Source organism: Myxocyprinus asiaticus, chromosome 4 (assembly GCF_019703515.2).
Source record: "Myxocyprinus asiaticus isolate MX2 ecotype Aquarium Trade chromosome 4, UBuf_Myxa_2, whole genome shotgun sequence".
NCBI classification, from domain to species: Eukaryota; Metazoa; Chordata; class Actinopteri; order Cypriniformes; family Catostomidae; genus Myxocyprinus; species Myxocyprinus asiaticus.
The window spans coordinates 17,268,503-17,288,993 of NC_059347.1; the positions used below are offsets into that span (position 1 = coordinate 17,268,503).

The following is a 20,491-nucleotide window of genomic DNA, read 5'->3' on the forward strand; positions in this document are numbered from 1 at the left end:
GTATGTAAACTTCTGACTTCAAATCTATGTACTTTCAGAAATATGCTCTGGTTAAGTGTAGGCACTTAAACTTTATAAAATATAGCTTGATTATTTATGGCAAGAAAATGAACAGAAAGGAACTTAACAGGATGGAAATAAAGAGAAAAAGTCAGCTATTGGTCTGTTGACTGACAGCTCAGCTTACATTAGGGTGTCAATTAATGTTAATGTTTTTTTAATGTTTGCATGTGAAATAAAATTGATGACATAGTAAAATCTATTCATGGATTACCAATTAAACAATATTCCCAAAAATCATGCTTTGTTTGAAGCATTTCAAATAGAGCAATATTTCCTAATAAACTCATTTAAAAAAAATTATAAGATTTTCAGATGTGAAGTTAATGCATAGCACACATGACAAAAATAACATCCTCTCAAACCAGTAGTAAAATGGTTTAAAATTCACCGAATGTTCACTTACGTTTGATTTTGTGAAAAAAAGGTAAAAAAAGGGGGGAAAAAGTTATGTGATTGAAATCTTCTAAAAGCGAGTTTAATATTTTATCCAATATATTACGACAAGGAGATATGACATGGATATATGACGTTATAAGGAATACTGACCCATTACAAATGCAAAACATGATGTGACTCAACTGATCTGCGGCTCGGTGCTGCCCTCCAGAATCTTTACTCAACACTGCTGTTCAGAACACGCTTTTTCACAGCCGTGTAATGCGCATGCGCAATACAGCGTGACTCTAGTAGCAGCAGCGCTGCAGGTTCTCGTACAGGATGAACGCGCCACCAGCATTCGAGTCGTTTTTGTTGTTTGAGGGAGAGAAAAAGTAAGTGCTTCTTCTTTAGTGATCTTTACTAAGTGAAACAAACTGATAGCTGGCTATAATAAAATAAAAATTCACTGTGAACACAGTAGTGTTTTTGCAAAGTGCTTAGCTTACTGGCTAACAACAGGTAGGACGACTTAGCAGTCCGTGTTAATGCACTACAATGTACTACCTTTTTTTACATTGAATAAGTAGATGGATACCTCACTGCGCCTTTTATTTCACTGTATAGTGCAGATTTAAGTACATAAAGAGTACCATGGTACCATCATGCTTTTTCGACATGATAATGTAATCTTTGGAGTACCATGCAAATAACAAAGTAACCATTCTGTATCAAAAGTAATCATGTGTATATAAAGTGTAAATACCATCTTATACCTTCACTGTACTATGGTACCACCCCACAGTGCATATTTGTTAAAAGGATAGTTCACCAAAAAAATTAAACATTACTCACCCTCATGCCATCCCAGATGTGTATGTCTTTATTTCTTCTGCTGAACACAAATGAAGATTTTTAGAAGAATATTTCAGCTCTGTAGGTCCATATAATACAAGTGAATGGTGACCAGAACTTTGAAGCCCCAAAAATCACATAAAGACAGCATAAACGTAATCCATAAGACTCCAGTGGTTTAATCCATGTCTTCAGAAGTGATATGATAGGTGTGGGTGAGAAACAGATCAATATTTAAGTCCTTTTTTACTATAAATCTCCACTTTCACTTTCAGAATGTGAATTAAAGTGAAATTGAGATTTATAAAGGGCTTACATATTACTATAAACATACAAAAGGATTAAATATTGATCTGTTTCTTACCCGGCCATATCTATAGAAGATATAGATTTTAAACAGGAGTCGTGTGGATTACTTTTATGTTGCCTTTATGTGGTTTTTGGAGCTTTAAAGTTCTGGTTACCATTCACTTGCATTGTAAGGAGCTACAGAGCTGAAATATTCTTCTAAAAATCTTCATTTGTGTTCAGCAGAAGAAAGAAAGTGATATATATCTGGGATGGCATGAGGGTGAGTAAATGATGAGAGGATTCTCATTTTTGGGTGAACTATCCCTTTATGGAAACAGCCACTTAAAGGTGCTGTAAGTGACTTTTTATTTGTATTTTCTTTTAATGAAATGACAAGCAGTAAATGTCCCTATTCTCTGAAAAAAAATAAAATAAAATGTAATAGGTGCAATGAAATATCACACCTGTCTCTGTGACCGCGCTAGTCTCTGTAAACAGTGAAGCAGAAAACAATTGGCTGATGTCAGTTTGAGAACGCTATTTTGCTCTGTGAAGTTCTAGAACTTCTGAAATCGCTTGCAGCACCTTTAATATTCTTGTAAACTTCCTTTTACAGGATCACAATAGTTAAGGACACCAAGGTGCCCAATGCCTGTCTGTTCACACTGAATAAGGAGGACCACACGCTGGGGAACATCATTCGATCGTAAGCATACAAATCTTTTATCCACCACTCATTTTTAAATCACTGTTGTCACGATGCTTATGCTTACACTTTCTTTATCTTTCAGACAACTGCTGAAGGACCCTCAGGTGCTGTTTGCTGGATATAAAGTTCCCCACCCTCTGGAGCACAAGATTGTGATCCGTGTTCAGACAACACCAGACTACAGTCCGCAAGAAGCCTTTACTAATGCAATCACTGATTTGATCAGTGAGCTCTCCCTGCTGGAGGAGCGGTTCAGGGTACGTGCAATGTGCATGACAGTCTCTTTTAATTCATTGAGTGGTGATGTAATTTGAATATTGATTATTAGTGGTGCTTGCAAAGTATGAGTAAATGAGTCATTCATCCCGCACCATTTGTTTGCTTTTCGAAATAATCTTAACATATGATTTGATGGACAATAAAATGGGTGGAAAAAATCCAGTTGATTAACAATGAAGGAAGGAAGGATGCCACCCATATCTAGGGACCAGAATATGTGGTGTGGGCTCTTTTGACTTGGGCCAATAAGCAACCAGCCAGAACAGAACACCTTAGCAACAACCTGGCAACCACCCACAACTCCCTAGTATAGTGGAACTGAGTTCTGCACTGCCAAGTACCATTAACATTTTATTTATTTATTTTCTCAGAAAATGTAAACATTTAGCTGGAGCATTAGCTATGTTTTCATCCAAGTTGCAAATTTAATTTATGCGAAAAACCATAATATCGCACAAACAATGTGCAAGGAAAGCCACGTTTGCATCCAGTGTGTTCAAAAGAACAAAATCGTCACTTCCGGATAAATTGTAGCCACTGTGACTCTTTTATTAATAAAATACTTGCAGTTTAAAACACAGACAAACCACTCTAAAAAACTTTGTCTGATGTTTGGGAGCTACAGTGCGCCACACAGTTCTTGGAGCACTATGTGTGTGCATTCCTCCTCCCTTATGACTTCACCGAGATATTTTTCAAAAGTGCCAATAAACCTGCTCCTCGGCACAGTTCAAGTTTGTATTCGATTTATTTGCTCTACAAACTGTATGCAGGCTTTGGATTTTCTAGACACCGTTATTTCAGGATGACCAGAGCCAGTGTTGGTAATGTTACTTTTAAAAGTAACTCATTAGAATATTGCGTTACTCCTTAAAAAAGTAACGTAATTAAAAAGTTACTTTTAATATAAAGCATTACGTTGCGTTACTTTTTTCTCACAGCCACTCTCTCTTCTGCTAAGCTAAGCCATACAAGAGACATTACAGGTCAAGCTAGCTACTGTACAACACTCTTGTGAAAACAACATACTAAACAAACAGATATTTAGAAAGTCTTCATGTCATATTTCTAATTAAGACTCAATAACAGGAATATGCATGATTTGTTTATCAATCGACATGGCAGCCAACATGAATAATGAAGAATAACCAAGTTCAGCATCTGAACCTGCATCATATGTCATCATATGCAGTGCCCAACGACAATGCCAGAGTCAAATTGAGATGTTTTTCAGAAGTCAGGATAAAATTCAGTGGGGAATTCCAACCTAACATGTTCAAGGAATAAGTGTGATGAATAAATTTATTATGAAGTATGAATGGATACTTGCCTGATGGTAAATGGAAAGGTGGTTATATATAATTTTTTTTTTACCACTTTATTTTAATTGCTTTTTCATTTCGTTTGGAGTGCAATTTGAATTTAGAAATGTCTTTGGTTTGAGTTTTTTAAATAAATGAATTTTATTTTCAATGCAAAATCACTAAAGCAAGAATATTCACTGATCCCTCAGCCGGGGGGTTGACGATGTAATTGGATATTGTGATATATATATATATATATTTTAAATAAAAATATCGTGAACATATTTCTTGCATATCACCCAACCCATAATAAGTGATGTATTTTCCCAGACAACGAAATACCCGACCGGTAGCCCATGATGGAGAGAATGCACGGATGAAGTAGGTTCGTTGCCAAAGAGATGTTGCCCTTCACAACTGTTGAAAAACCATCTTTCAAAAAGTTGAACAACACGCATTTTAATTGTACTTCAGTTTTTTCAGTTTCATTTGAATTTTTTGTTAAAATAAATAAAACAAAAAAAGTTCAAAGTTTGAAATCAAGCTGCCATGCGTTATTGCGTGGGCTATTACTTAATGAAAATGACCCCATAGTACCACTTATCGTCCAACCAGCGGTAATACCGGTGTTAGTCGGTTTGAACGTGAACATCGCACCGGTGCGTAAATTATGATACTGTGGCAAGTCTATTAGTCACATGACTTTTGGAAGCACATCTTGTATTCCTAATAAATTAAATTGGAGTTTATTCTGTAAATGTTTTTCCATCATAGTTTATGTGCATTTCTACTTGCCAAATAAAAAAATGTATACACCTCAAGCGAGCATGTCATATTTTTTTATGCACATTTTGGAGATTTCATTTGCATCTTAGTGTGACCATTCAGCAGTTTTTATGCAATATCCCAAAATGCACATAAAAATATGTGGATGAAAACCCAGCTTTTTATAGAGTCTATATTGTATAGTGCAGAAACTAATGTGACGTTTTATTCATTTTAGGTTGCCATCAAAGACAAGCAGGAGGGAATAGAATGAAGAACAGTTACACTCCATTAAAGGAACTAATGAAATTTATGGAATGAAACCATCAACTAATTCACAATGGACTAAATTGTCACACTTAAACTGGGTTCTTATAATTTGCAACGGTGTCCCGTTTATTTATTTTCTTCAAATGTCATGATGGTGGCTGACAAACTGTCATTTAAATAATAAGAGACATTGAACAGTCTCTAGCAAGATTGAGAACTTTCGAGTTTGTCTTCCATGATGGTTTTTCTATCAAAGCATGCTAGTATAATGATTGAACATTTTTTGAAAATATGTCATTGAACAGTAAAATCATGTTTTTTTGCTATTAATAAATGTCATTTTTTAAGAAATTATAAAATGCTCTTCGTTACTGTGAATCTTAACATGATGCTTTATTATGCAAGGACTTTGTGAAATGGGATTGAAGTCAAGATGGGAACGATTTGGTCTTTAGTTGTTTCTAAGGGGACACATTAAAGTGATGCACAAATACAGCTTGATGGCTAGCAGAGAGAGGCAACGTCTGAGTTGTGGTTGTAAAGGAATAAGAACTTGCCTGAGATGTGAGGGAGAGCAGTCTAAACGGCATATACTGCAGAAGAATGAGCTGGTGAGTAAATAATTCGTTTTGAGAAGCGATTGACTTGCTTATTGTATGCACAAGGCAAAGCTGCACTATGAACAAGTGTGAGTCAAATAACGGAAGTAATAAACGATGTATTGTGGTGATAGAGTGCCAGTTTTCTGCTCCTGTGATTCTGAGTTTAAATACAGCTAGTAATATGGAAGTATTGTAAGTACCTAGACATTGAGCACGTTTCCCAAATGTTCTGCTACAGATACATTATGATTTCACCTATGATCCCGTACTGAAGTCTGCAGTCCGAGAGGAGAGAGGTGTTCGACAGTCCTTTGGGTTTCCTGGAGTGTTTTTGTGGGAGGATTTTGTCTCGGAAGATGAAGAGAAAGAGTTGGTCGCCAGAATGGACGAAGATGTCTGGAGAGAATCTCAATCAGGCCGGCGGAAACAGGTGATTATTTGATCCCTTTGCAGCGTATGACTTTCTGTCTGTCTCTCTAATGTTCTTTCTCTCTTTTTCCGTCTTGCTTCTGTATTTTTGTCTCTGTGCTATTCTTCATGCCTTTCTTTCTCTTTCTTTCTGTCTCGTTTTTCTCTTTATCTGTCTGTCTTTTCTTGCTTTTTTTGCATTTCTTTCTATCTGTATTTATTTATTTCTTGCTTTCTGTCTGTCTTTTTCATGCCTTTCTGTCTCTCTTTCCTCTTACGTTCCATCTGTCTGTTTTTCTTTCTTTTTTATGCATTTTTCTCCCTACTTTCTATCTGTCTTTGTCTTTATGCCTCTTTCTTGATTTCTTTCATTTTTCTCGTACTTTCTATCTGTCTGTCTGACTTCTTTCTTTATGCCTCTTTCCTTCCTCTGCAATCTATTTAATTTTTTTTTTTTTTTACATTGATTACAGTATGAACAGCTATTGCTTAAAAATTTGCCATTTTGAAATGTAAACATTACATTTAGGTACATTTCTTTATACTATTTACATAAATATATATTTTAGGTGCTGGTCAGCATTTTTTGCAGTTCAATTAAGCACATTTACAGTGTGACATGAATTTTTAAAAGTACAAATATTGAATGTACTCTCAAGATGAGGACATAGAAGCTGCATGTATAATAATTATACAAGATAAAGTATTGCATAACACATTTCACAAAACTGATGTCACTGCTTGACATGTCAAATACCCCTTTGCTTTTTCAGTTGTTGCTGTAATAATAACATCCAAATAAAAATATCCTTTTACTTTATCTGAAGGACTTTGGGCCAAAGGTGAACTTCAAAAAACAGCGAGTCCGTGTTGGGGACTTCACTGGCCTCCCTGCTATCAGCAGTAACCTGGTGGAGAGGATGACAAAGGAACCTCTGTTGGCCTCCTTCAAACCAGTAGAACAGTGCAACTTGGACTATGATCCACTGAGGGGCTCTGCTATTGACCCTCACTTAGATGACAGCTGGTTATGGGGAGAGCACTTAGTCACCATCAACCTGCTCTCGAACACTGTCCTCACAATGAGTTTAGATCGAGGATGGAGAGACATGGAACAAGGGGAGGTGAGAGTGGCCGTGCATCTACCTCGGAGGTGTTTAGTTGTACTTTATGGAGAGGCACGACATCGGTGGAAACATAGCATTCACAGAAAAGACATTCACAGCCGCAGAGTGTGCAGCACCTTCCGAGAGCTGTCTGCTGAGTTTCTACAGGGAGGGGAACAGGAAAAGCTGGGATCTGAGTTGTTAGATATTGCACTAAGCTTCAAGGGTGTATCACTATAAGCTTTCTCTGGCTAGATATGTCCCAGTGAAATTTGTTCATTTTTTTTTAAAGGAATAGTTCACCCAAAAATGAAAATTCTTTTACTCACCCTCATGCCATCCCAGATGTGTATGACTTTCTTCTGCAGAACACCAGCTAAGATTTTTAGAAGAATATTTCAGCTCTGTAGGTCCATAAAATGCAAGTGAATGGTGACCAGAATTTTGAAGCTCCAAAAAGTACATAAAAGCAGCATAAAAGTGATCCATGCGACTCCAGTGGTTAAATCCATATCTTCAGAAGAGATATGACAGGTGTGGACGAGAAACAGATAAATGTTCATGCCCTTTTTTTTATTATAAATGTCCACTTTCACATTCTTTTTGTTTTTGGTGATTCGCATTCTTCGTGCATATGGCCACCTACTAGGCAGGGAGGAGAATGTATAGTAAAAAAAGACTTAAATATTGAACTGATTCTCACCCACATCTATTATATCACTTCTGAAGAAATGGATTTATCCACTGGAGTCGTGTGGATTAATTTTACACTGCCTTTATGTGCTTTTTTGAGCTTCAAAGTTCTGGCCACCATTTACTTGTATTGTATGGACCTACAGAGCTGAAATATTCTTCTAAAAATATTCATTTGTGTTCTGCAGAAGAAAGAAAATCATACACATCTGGGATGACATGAGGGTGAGTAACTGATGAGAGAATCTTCATTTTTAAGAGAACTATCACTTTAAACACACATGTAAAGTGATGAATTTTTTTTTATCCTAATTTAAATAAAAACCATGCATATTCAGTGTTGTTTAAAATATGTTGGGAGTTTTCAATATTATAATTTAATTCAAGAGGCCTTTTAAATGATTCATCAAAACTAACATTTTAAAATAATAAATGATATATGTGACTTATGTAAAAACATGAAATGTTTCGCGTTTCGAAAATATATAGTTTCGAGTGAGGGATGTTGACAGCATGAGGAAAGGGACGTGTGGCGTGAGAATAGTGTCAATTGCATGACTCGCGCTCAAAGCGTGAGAATTGGCAGCCCTGGAAGACATTAAGGAAGTGTACATATAAACATCTTCCCCTTTTTTATTGTGCAATTTTACGTTGTAAAATGATAATTGTGCAATGCAAATTTAATCATTTTCATCAATAATGTTAATTACACTTTATGCACATTCATTGAGTTTACCTATTTATTAATTTGGTTATTAGCGTTGGTTTAGAAAGCAGTTGGTTTATTTACAGTTGCAATCGAAATTATTCAAGAATGTCAATGAGCTGGAAGTTTTTGCTCACGAGAAATGTGTAAAATTCTAATAGAGAGGTGTCCGAAGCCTGAGAACACTTACCTGAAACATTTATTTGATGTTATTAAGGATAAAGGATGCTCCACAAATGATTGATATTGGGGGTTGAATATTTTTGACATGACATTTGTGGAGAGAATTAGTTATTTTTTATTTTAAAATTTGGGTAAACTGAACTCTTTGTTCTCAAAATCACTCAAATGTGTATTAAAAACTTTGACTGTTTACTGAGGTTTTAGTTTGTGTTTTAATTCACATCGCCAGAATGTATTGCTGGTCAGGGGGGTTGAATAATTTTGATTGTAACTGTAGTTTTCGTTTTCCTCTATTTGCGGGAAACACTATATTAATTTAAGTTTCAATGCAATCTCCTGTAGCTTGTTCTGAAATGTTTGTCATTAAGAAAGGTATTTTTAGTATCTCATTGGGATTTAAGCTTATTTAGGTACACTAAATTATGCTATCTTTTTTATTATTAACAATTTTTATTGATTTCATTCAACAAATTAAATAAACATAACAGAAAATGCGGAATCAAATTATATAAAATTAAACCCTTCCCCCCGAACTTTAGGGGGGTGTATGCTACTAAAATAGTACAGAGCATGTGGCGCAGATACCTAAATAACTGAGATCTGGGAATCCCAAAATGTCGAACCAGATTTAGTATTAACCTCCCTCACAATCCACTCTGACCAGCAGAAAGGGGAGTTATTAATACATAATTTGGGGTTCAGACTTAAGCTCGAGGCAACATTTAAATAAATGTCCGAATTAAACACTCTGGACACTTTTGTCCATACTGAGTGCAAAAGCGAAATAACGGGGTGTAACTTAACTTCTCCAATTAGTTTGATAGAAAGGCTTTACAATGGTGAAATAGGGGCAAGAACTTCCTGTTCAATTCCAAACCAGGGAGGGTCTCTCTCAGGTGGAAGCGACCAATGAGCTAAATGTCTGAGACCGAATGCATAATAAAACTAAATCTTGGGTAGGCCTAGCCCACCTTTGTCAATCGGCCTATGTAACTTGTTGAAATGTAATCTGGGACACTTTCCATTCCAAATGAAGGGCTTCGCTATGCAATGAGTTCATCAAAAGATTAAAGTCTCCTCCCAATATTATATCATGAGGGGTGCCAGCGGCTTGTAACATCCCTTCAAGATCTATGAAAAAGCCATGATCATCAGAGTTAGGTGCATAAATATTAGCCAAAATCAACTTTTGCCTCTGAATTTCTGCTAAAACAATAATGACTCTTCCTAATTTATCATTAATCTGTTTGAGACATTTGAATTGTAGATACTTATTGATCAATATAATGACTCTCCTGCTCTTACTTGAGCCAGCACTAAAGAAAACATGTCCACCCCATATCCTCCCAAATTTTTCAGCTTCTTGTGGGGAAAGATGCATTTCTTAAAGAAACACAATATAAAATTTCTTACTTTTAAGAAAAGAAATAACCTTCCTTCTTCCCGAAACGAGGGTGCCCCAGCCGTCTTCCAGCCCCTGAGAATTATTTGCCTGGCCACCATAACTCCGGCCAGGACCCAACCTTTCAAATGGCTATCCCCAAAATTAATGACCTCCCCATCACCCAAAATGCAGAGTCTGGGGCAAAATGAAAACCGTGTGTCCAATACATCACACATAAATCCCTGAATCTTCAACCAAAATTCCTGTATTTTAACACATCCCCAAAAAACATGGGTTGTGTCCCCGTCTTCTGATTGGCATCTCCAGCAGGTGGGTGTGTCTTTAAGACCAAGTCTATACAATCTAGAGGGTGTCCAATATAATCGATTCAAAATCTTAAATTGCATCAGACGCTCACTCGAATCTCTAGATGTAGACTTGACGTTTTTTAGAATCTTAGCCCACACTCCTTCCTCCAATACCAAGTTTAAATCTCTCTCCCATAATCTCTTGAGAGAAGCTGAAGCTCCATCCCCCACACTCTGAATTAGCAGGGAGTAATACACTGATGCCTCATCACATTTTCCAAAAGCAGTAATCACCACTTATAGAGTATCTGCCCTTTTAGGGGGGTGTATGCTACTCCCCAAAATAGTACAGAGCAGGTGGCGCAGCTGTTAGTACCTGAAGAACTGAGATCTGGGAATCCTGAAATGTTGGACCAAATTTTCAAAAGATCTCAACACTCCACTCTCATATAGGTCACCGAGTGTATTAACACCCCTATATCCACTCCGACCAGCAGAAAGGGGACTCACCAATACGCAACTTTGGGTTTAGCAATATGCTCGAGGCAACATTTAAATAAATGTCTGAATTAAACAGTCTGGAAACTTTTGTCCATAGCGCATGCAGATGCGAGATAATGGGGTGCGACTTCTCCAATTAGTTTAATAGAAAGGCTTTGTAATAGTAAAATAGGGGCAATAACTTCCTGTTCAATAACAAACCAGGGAGGGGCTCTCTCTCAGGTGGAAGCGACCAATGAGCCAAATGTCTGAGACCGAATGCATAATAAAACTAAATCTTGGGTAGGCCTAGCCCACCTTTGTCAATCGGCCTATATAACTTATTGAAATTTAACCTGGGGTGTTTACCATTCCAAATAAAGGACTTCGCTATGCTATCAAATTGCTTGAAATAAGAGCGGGGGACATCTACAGGGAGAGACTGAAGCAGGTAGATGAATTTTGGGAATACAGTTCATTTTAATAACATTAACCTTCCCAATCATCGATAAATGTAATGAAGCCCACCTGCCCACATCGCTCGAAAACCTTTTTATTAAAAGGTCAAAATTAACTCTTAACTAAATCAGACAAATTTGCTGGGAATAAAATCCCCAAATACTTAATGCCCTGTTTGGGCCACTGGAAGGCGCCCGGCTGGAAGGCCGTTACTGGACAGTACGCTGTCAGAGCCAAAACTTCAGATTTAGACCAATTGACTCTGTATCCTGAAAATTTAGAAAAGGAATTAATAATTCTGTGGAGGCAAGGCATAGATCTAGTGGGGTCGGAGACGAATTACAAAATATCATCTGCGTAAAGCAGAAGCTTATGCACCACACCTGGAAAATCATCCTCCTTTCTTATCACAGCTGCTAATGGTTCCAGGGCAAGACAGAACAATAATGGGGAAAGAGGGCAACCCTGCCGAGTGCCCCTATCCAGAGTAAAATAATCTGAAATTAATCTGTTTGTTTGTACCGCTGCTACAGGGTGTCTATAAAGTAACTTAATCCATCCAATAAAAGTATTTCTGAACCCATACATTTCCAAAATCTTAAAAAGATAATCCCATACTATAATCCCATATCAATAATAAACGCCTTTTCGGCGTCAAGTGAGATGGCAGCGACCAGAAAGAGATCATTCGCTACTGAACACATGATATTGATGAGACACCTGATGTTATCAGAAGAGCTACGGCCCCGAATAAATCCCACCTGATCTATATGTATAAGAGATGTCATAACTTTACTTAATTGGTTAGCCAGAATTGTTGCCAACATTTTTACATCTAGCTGGATCAGGGAAATTGGACGGTAACTCTTACACTCGCTTGGATCTTTGTCCTTTTTAAGAATCAGACTGATCCGGGCTTGTGTCATGGTCGGGGGAAGCTTTCCATTCTTGTAATTAACATTTTTATTGATTCATATGCATATGACAATGGAAGAACTCAACACATAAATAAAGAATCAACATTTTACATTTAAACCCTACTAATACAATCCCACCCTGACCCCTAACGAACACCCCTGTGGTCCCACATAACACACACACAATCCAAAAAAAAAAAAAAATATTCTCTCTCTCTCTCTCTCTCTCTCTCTCTCTCTCTCTCTCTATATATATATATATATATATATATACACACACAAATAAATAAATAAAATAATAATAAACATACATGATTAAACTAAACTACACTCTCCACATCCCCTCCCCGAGAGTCCCCCAAAAAACTAAATATTTGCCCCATTTTTTAGCAAATAAGTCCCTAAACCCCAGCCTTCTACTTACCAACTCTTCAAATGCAGCTACCCTCCCCATTTCCACACACCACTCCGAAAAAGAGGGTGCTCCACTTGACTTCCAACCCCTTAAAATGACTTGCCTGCCGATCTTGAGACTGGTCATAACCCAATTTTTTATGTGAGTATCTCCTAATTGCATGACTGCCCCATCACCCAAAATACAGAGTTTGGGACAAAGCAAAACCTGAGTGTTCAAAACATCACACAAATACCTCTGAACCCTCAACCAAAACTCCTGGATCTTAACACACCCCCAAAAGACATGGGTAGTGTCTCCAACTTCTGACTGGCATCGCCAGCAAGTGGGTGTGTCTTTAAGACCAAGCCTATATAATCTAGAGGGGGTCCAATAAAATCTATGTAAAATCTTAAATTGCATAAGGCGTACCCTTGCATCTCTAGATACAGACTTGACATTTTTAAGAATCTTAGTCCACACTCCATCCTCCAATACCAAATTCAAATCTTTCTCCCATACTCTCTTGAGAGAAGTCAAGGCTCCATCCCCCAGACTCTGAATTAGTAGGGAGTAATACACTGATGCTTCATGGCATTTTCCAAAAGCAGCAATCACCTCTCCCAAAGCACCTGCCGCTTTAGGGGGTGCGTGCCACTCCCAAAAATAGTGCAGAGTAGGTGGCGAAGCTGTAAATACTTATAAAACTGAGATCTGGAAATGCCAAAATGTTGAACCAAATTTTCAAAAGGTCTCATACTCCATCCTCATACAGGTCACCAAGTGCATTAACCCCCCTCACAATCCAATCTGACCAACAAAAAGGGGACTTATTAATACATAGTTTAGGGTTCAGCCATATACTCGAGGCTGCGTTTAAATAAATATCCGAATTAAACACTCTGGACACTTTTGTCCATATCGAGTGCAAATGCAAAATAACGGGGTGTAACTTAACCTCTCCGGCTAGTTTGATCGAAAGGCTTTGTAATAGTAAAATAGGAGTAAGAACTTTCTGTTCAATAACAAACCAGGGAGGGGCTCTCTCAGGTGGAAGCGACCAATGAGCCAAATGTCTGAGACTGAACGCATAATAATAAAACAAAATCTTGGGTAGGCCTAGCCCACCTTTGTCAATCGGCCTATGTAACTTATTGAAATTTAACCTGGGGTGCATACCATTCCAAATAAAGGACTTCGCTATGCTATCAAATTGCTTGAAATAAGAGCGGGGGACATCTACAGGGAGAGACTGAAGCAGGTAGATGAATTTTGGGAATACAATTCATTTTAATAACATTAACCTTCCCAATCATCGATAAATGTAATGAAGCCCACCTGCCCACATCGCTCGAAAACCTTTTTATTAAAAGGTCAAAATTAACTCTAACTAAATCAGACAAATTTGCTGGGAATAAAATCCCCAAATACTTAATGCCCTGTTTGGGCCACTGGAAGGTGCCCGGCTGGAAGGCCGTTACTGGACAGTATGCTGTCAGAGCCAAAGCTTCAGATTTAGACCAACTGACTTTGTATCCTGAGAACTTGGAAAAGGAATTAATAATTCTGTGGAGGCAAGGCAAAGATCTAGTAGGTTCAGAGACAAATAATAAAATATCATCTGCGTAAAGCAGAAGCTTATGCACCACACCTGGAAAATCATCCTCCTTTCTTATCGCGGCTGCTAATGGTTCCAGGGCAAGACAGAACAATAATGGGGAAAGAGGGCAACCCTGCCGAGTGCAAAACAAGCTCCAGCCGCTAGGCGGAACCAGCACAAAAAAAAACAGAACAGGCGCCCCTGGTTCCTCGGATGATCAAGAGTTAAATTCATTCGGAGTCCGCGTAAAAAAAAATACACCATGACTAACTCAATCCATCAACTTTATAAAAGACGTCCTTTGTGTGAGCATGCAGATATTTTACGGTCATTCATAGTGTCCATTCTCAATCTGGCCGGGAACTTCAGTGTAAAAGTGTCATGCCACAAAACAAACTCCAGCCGCTAGGCGAAGCCAATCCAAAAAGAACTAAAAATGGTGCTCAGCTTCCTTAGACAGTCGAGTCACTGAACAGTGAGTCAGTCCACTTACATAAGAAACACGCAATTTTACTCACCCATAGTTTTACTCAACCAAAGGCCAGTGCATGCTCGGGGCATAAAAATACTTTGCTGGTGTCTATTCTCAGTTTAGCCGGAAACATCAGTGCAAAAGCGATCTTCCGTTGATGTAAGAGTTTCTTACATTCCTTGAACCGATCGCATTTCTCTCTTGATTAATTCGCAAAGTCCGGGAACAAGAAAATATTGTGATTCTTCCAAGAAAGCTTTCCTTTGCTCCTCGCCTGGCGCAACACAAGATCTTTATTGGATGATCTCAGAAATTTGGCCAGAACTGATCGGGGCCTGTCTCCCTCAGCGTATCTCTGAGCCAGAACTCTGTGAGCTCCCTCGATTTCCAGCTTATGGCCTGTTATGTTGAGCAGACTCGTCCAGGAATTTCACCATATCCGTCTGTCTTCTCTTCATGATCAGTAATTCCAACAATCCGTATATTATTCCTTCGGCAATTTTTCCAAAATGCGTTCCAAGTCTGTTTTGGACGCAGGCGGATTAGCGGATAATTCCCTCTCCGATGACTCCAGATAATCGATCACAACATCTGCCACTCTTGTGACCAACTCAATGAATTTTGTTTCCATCGCCGTAATTGATCGACGTATTACAGCGAGATCCTCCAAGTCAGCAACAACCTTCGTCAGCATCACCGAGATGTTGGACAGTTGACGCTGAATTTCTTCTCCCGTCGTGCTTTCCAAATCGAGTCCACAGCTCGCAGGGCCGGCAGAGGTTTCAGCTTGAGCACGTAAGTGTCTTTTAATGTCTCCAGAGTCCGAAGTCTTTGAATTCTTTATCATGTTTACCTCAAAGAGCAAGTATGTAACTGAGTGTATCGAATCTCACCGGATCATAACATGAAAATAACTAAAAAAAACTAGCAAAGTGTGCAGAGCTCGTGGCTCACACGTCTGCTGCTCGCATGGCGTCATGTGACCCCACGTAAGTGTCTTTTAATGTCTCCAGAACCCAAGGATTTTGAATTCTTTGTCATATTGTCTTCATAGAACAGTTATGGATCAGGGTGTATAGAATCTCACCGGTTTATGACATAAAAAGTATTAAAAACTAGCAAAGTGTGCAGAGCTCGCCATTCACACATCCAACCCTCGCATGGCGCCACACGACTCCAAAATCAATAGTTTTAAGTTTCAGATGCCATTGTAGAAATTTAGCATTCACAATCAGGCGTAATTACTTTAATCAAAGAGTGAAAGTGTCAAATAACAGGACAGTTATTGAGATTAAGTGAGCAGTATTCAGCTGTTCATGTGATTCTAACATGGCAGCCCCCATGTGCAGACCCTCTCCATGTAGAATAAAACCGCTTTTATAATAGTGATGGGTATTCGTGAACGAGTCGGCTCTAAGAGCTGGCTCTTGTAGGTGAACGTTGGGAGCCGGCTCGCATATCAGAACAGCTATGAATAATATGAATAATCAAAAGATTTAAATGAATAGCATTAACGAATTCAAAGAACGAAAAAAGAAATAAAATAATATAGGCCTAAATGCTCAAGGGCACACACATTCGTTCTGACTGTCTGCTCAGACTAACAGCCTCACCTGTTGTTCCTGTCAATCAGACATGCAGTGTCAACCAATGAACCAAAGATGCGTGAGGGAGGGCGGAGCCAACTTATTATGTTGTTCAGATTGTATTTGTTTTGAATTGTTACATTTATATGCACTTTGTTTATATACATTTAAAAAGTTATACTTTAAATGCACATGTGTAATAGCATCCTTCTTTTTTACATTTATTTCAATTTGTGGGATGCTGCAGTTGTTAACAAATTGTTATTTATTTTTCTTTGATATGGTGCAATACTCTGTTATGCTGTTCAGATTGTATTAGTTTTGAATGGTTAGATTTATATGCACTTTGTTTATATACATTAAAAAGTTATACTTTAAATGCACATGTGTAATAGCATCCTTCTTTTTTACATTTATTTCAATTTGTGGGATGCTGCAGTTGTTAACAAATTGTTATTTATTTTTCTTTGATATGGTGCAATACTCTGTTATGCTGTTCAGATTGTATTAGTTTTGAATGGTTAGATTTATATGCACTTTGTTTATATACATTAAAAAGTTATACTTTAAATGCAAATGCAAACCAATGCATTTTTAAATACATTGTGGTTAAGGTAGAGTATGATTTCATTTAATAGTTTAATTAGAATTGTTTTAACACCGATCATAGTCAAACTATCGCAAACTGTTTGACTTGAAAAAATACAAAACATTTTTTTTTTAAAGAGCCGTTTGGGAGCCAAAAGAGCCGGCTCTTTTTGGTGAGCTGAGCCGAACGAGCTGCAAATGATGCCTTAAAATCCCAGGTGTTGCTTGCTGATGAGGTGGCCTGCTGGGAGCACGTGGTCTTTAGACCTTCTGCTGTTTGCGCTTGGACATAGCTTGTATTGTTTTAATTTGTTTGGTAAATGTTGTATTTTCAATTCATTTTCAATATTCTATAACACAAATTAAATCAATAAAACAAAGAACTTGATGCAAGCTTGTGGACAATGGAATCATTAACAAAAGGAAGCATCTAAACCCCTCAGCAGACCCGAGAAGTGACTAATTATAGGAATTTTATTTGAGGATAGTCACTACAAGTACAATTCATGTCTTTTAGTGTTAAACTTTTTTTTTTTACATTTTACACCTTTAACATATTAATAATATTTAATGTGTCCGTTCAAATGCATCTTGGACAACATCAAAAGACTGCCATCCATTGTGTAAAAACAAGGGTTTTAAACTTTGCAAGTTATGTGAGGATTTCAAAGAAAATAGCCATCTGGTCGAAATATACTGTATGAACATATTATTATGGCTTTTGTATTCTCTTATGACATGGGGGGTATATGGGTGGCATTCTCAGTTAAAGGGATAGTTCACCCAAAAATGAAAATTATTTCATCATCTATCAGTTACTCACCCTCATGCCATCCCAGATGTGTATGACTTCTTTTCTTCTGCAGAACACAAATGAAGATTTTTTGAAGAATATTTCAGCTCTGTTGGTCCTCACAATGCAGGTGAATGGTGATCAGAACTCTGAAGGTCCAAAAGCACATAAAGGCAGCATAAAAGTAATCCATATGACTCCAGTGGTTAAATTAATGTCTTCTGAAGTGATATGACAGGTGTGGGTGAGAAACAGGTCAATATTTAAGTCCTTTTTTTATTATGAATCTCCACCTTTGACCAGTCAGGTGGCTGAAAGCAAAAGTCACTTCCACACCAGAATGTGAAAGTGAAAGTGAACATGTAGATTTTCAGTAAAAAAGGACTTAAATATTGATCTGTTTCTCACCCACATCTATCATATCTCTTCTGAAGACATGGATTTAACCACAGGAGTCGTATGGATTACTTTTATGCTCATTTTATGTCCCTTTTGGACCTTTAAAGTTCTGGTCACCATTCACTTGCATTGTCAGCACTAACAGAGATATTCTTTAAAAATCTTCATTTGTGTTATACAGAAGAAAGAAAGTCATACACATCTGAGATGGCATGAGGGTGAGTAAATGATGAGAAAATTTTCATTTTTGGGTGAACTGTTCCTTTAAAGCACTCAACCTATTTTTTGTTGCATGTCACCTGCTGAACTCAGTAGAAAACATGTTATAATTTTCTTTAAACCTATATATTAACATCATCTTTTGCAATATAAACTTTTTAAGCAACATAAAATAATTCTCTCCCATTTTAAATAAATAAATAAATACAAATAAAATTGTGTTGGGCATGATTTAAGTTGTGCACAGAAACAACACTTTATATTCAGAAAGTCTGACTGAATTCAGATGATTTAAGCGGTTTATAGCCTACACTTCAGGGTTTGCATTCAGGATGCAGGATTTGTGAAACAGATATAGACCTTAGTTTTCATGACCTCTTTAATTGCTCTTGACAATATAAGCTTTGGATTGGAATTGAAAATCTGTTTGGTTCCAAATAAAACAAAGTATGCTGTCTAATTTGCCAGAATAGAGGATAATCCTACTCCCAATGATCCAATCTCTCACTAAAACAATACTGTTAACTAGTGTATAGATACAGACTAAATCCTTTTAGATCTTCTTTCAACAGGAGACAAAGCTGACCATAGAGGAGTGGTTGTTTTTCATGTTTGAAAACAGAAATGCCGAAAGTCATTATCCTATTCTCTCATGTCATTTCAGTTGCTGGAGTGGCCTTCACCGGTCAGAGCTGGAATGGGTGCAATAGAGGGACCGTCTATTAACAGCGTTGCAATGGATCCTGATCTCTGTTACTTGGTTTCCCTTATGGACAAGAACGTGGCTGTAGTGTGGAGGAGAGCAAGCCACTGAGGAGCAAAAGAGGTTCAGTTGCTACCAATATTGCCAGTGCTCATGTAGTGTTCATTCTATGGGGAAAGCCAAGTCTTAAGAAGTTTAAAAGAAACTTGGTTCTATTATTTCATCTATTTTAAAGACTTATTGTCTCAAAAAGACAGTCTAATTGATCCATCATGTAAATTTTGTTCTTTTCCACTGTTGCAAACTTTACTAAAGCAATTGTTATTGCAAAGTCTCATATTTTTGTAATCATTTTTTTTTCTAGCTTGTTTTAAATTTGCATATATCATTTGCAAAGGAAAGGTTGTCAGAAGAGGAATAATATTGTTCAGATGAGGACTTTCTGACTGTATTTTGCTTTAATGAATGAACTGGTGTCATACACCAGTTTTGTATTTTAAAGGACATGTAAATGTTAGTGTCAAAAAACAATAAACCAAAACGTTTTGGTCCTGTATATATGTATGTACCTGAATTATTAAGTCATTTGTTAATTTCTTTTTCATTTAACTCTAGTTCCTATGAGTTCTTTGCATTAAAATTGACAGTGTTTTAATGTTTGATGAGTTTATCATAATGCACACATATAGGTGGGACTGTAGCCCCCTTATTTGTGGACTACAGTTTTTGGGTATGAGCTTCGTTCATGTAGGAAAGTGAGCTTTAACTGCATCCCTGAACAAAACCCTTAATACTATGGCCATTCCATGGTACAGTGATGGTATCAGATAGTAACACCAGGGCACCTTGGTATAAATCATATAAATGATTACCATATGTTCCTTGCTATTTACATGGTATTCCAAGTTTCTTCAAAAAATACCATGGCACTTCTGTCATGTTAAAAACGACATTACCATGGTATGTGTCCTTTTTGGAACCTGGGTTCTGCCTAGACATCCTAAAAGGCTTCTGTGACATGACATATTCTAGTAGTTCCAGATTAGGATGCATAAAGGGCATCTATAACATTTGATCAATATTTACCAATGGTGTTGTAAAGATGCACTCAGAAATTTCTGTGTAGGTTGTGCTGGTCAATATGGCAGTCGTATTGGACTTAAAGGAATACTTCACCCAAAAATGAAAATTCTCTCATCATTTACTCACCCTAGTTGAGAACAGACCAAAGTCTAACTCTTTTTATTCATGGGACATTTTGCCATTGCAGTCGCTAGGCACGATCATGATTTCAAGCTCGATTACACTTCCAAGTGCTTGACGTCTGTGTAGAGCGCTAGATGGTGCTAGGAAGTGTAATCGAGCTTGAAATCATGACCACCAAGGAGACTGCTTATGTCAAGATTTATTGGGAAAAATGAGTTACATTTTTGTCTGTTCTCACCCAAAACCGACTGGCTTCAAAAGACATGGAATTTGCCACTGGAGTCATATGGATTACTTTTTTGCTGCATGTGTGTGCTTTGTGGAGCTTCAAAGTTTTGGTCACCATCCGCTTGCATTACTGGAGGCCCCCCAAC

General features: G+C 37.5%; 2 protein-coding genes across 2 annotated transcripts; both read left to right on the forward strand.

Moving 5' to 3' along the window:
- The first annotated feature begins 734 nt into the window (after positions 1-734).
- LOC127440081 (DNA-directed RNA polymerase II subunit RPB11-a) lies at positions 735-5,270 on the forward strand. Its single transcript, XM_051696463.1, has 4 exons — positions 735-833; positions 2,201-2,290; positions 2,376-2,550; positions 4,880-5,270. Exons 1-4 carry the CDS (start codon positions 781-783, stop codon positions 4,913-4,915), a joined length of 354 nt encoding a protein of 117 aa, XP_051552423.1. The 5' UTR covers positions 735-780; the 3' UTR covers positions 4,916-5,270.
- A 117-nt stretch (positions 5,271-5,387) lies between these two features.
- LOC127440080 (alpha-ketoglutarate-dependent dioxygenase alkB homolog 4-like) lies at positions 5,388-8,788 on the forward strand. Its single transcript, XM_051696462.1, has 3 exons — positions 5,388-5,522; positions 5,752-5,943; positions 6,749-8,788. Exons 1-3 carry the CDS (start codon positions 5,394-5,396, stop codon positions 7,265-7,267), a joined length of 840 nt encoding a protein of 279 aa, XP_051552422.1. The 5' UTR covers positions 5,388-5,393; the 3' UTR covers positions 7,268-8,788.
- Positions 8,789-20,491: the final 11,703 nt, after the last annotated feature.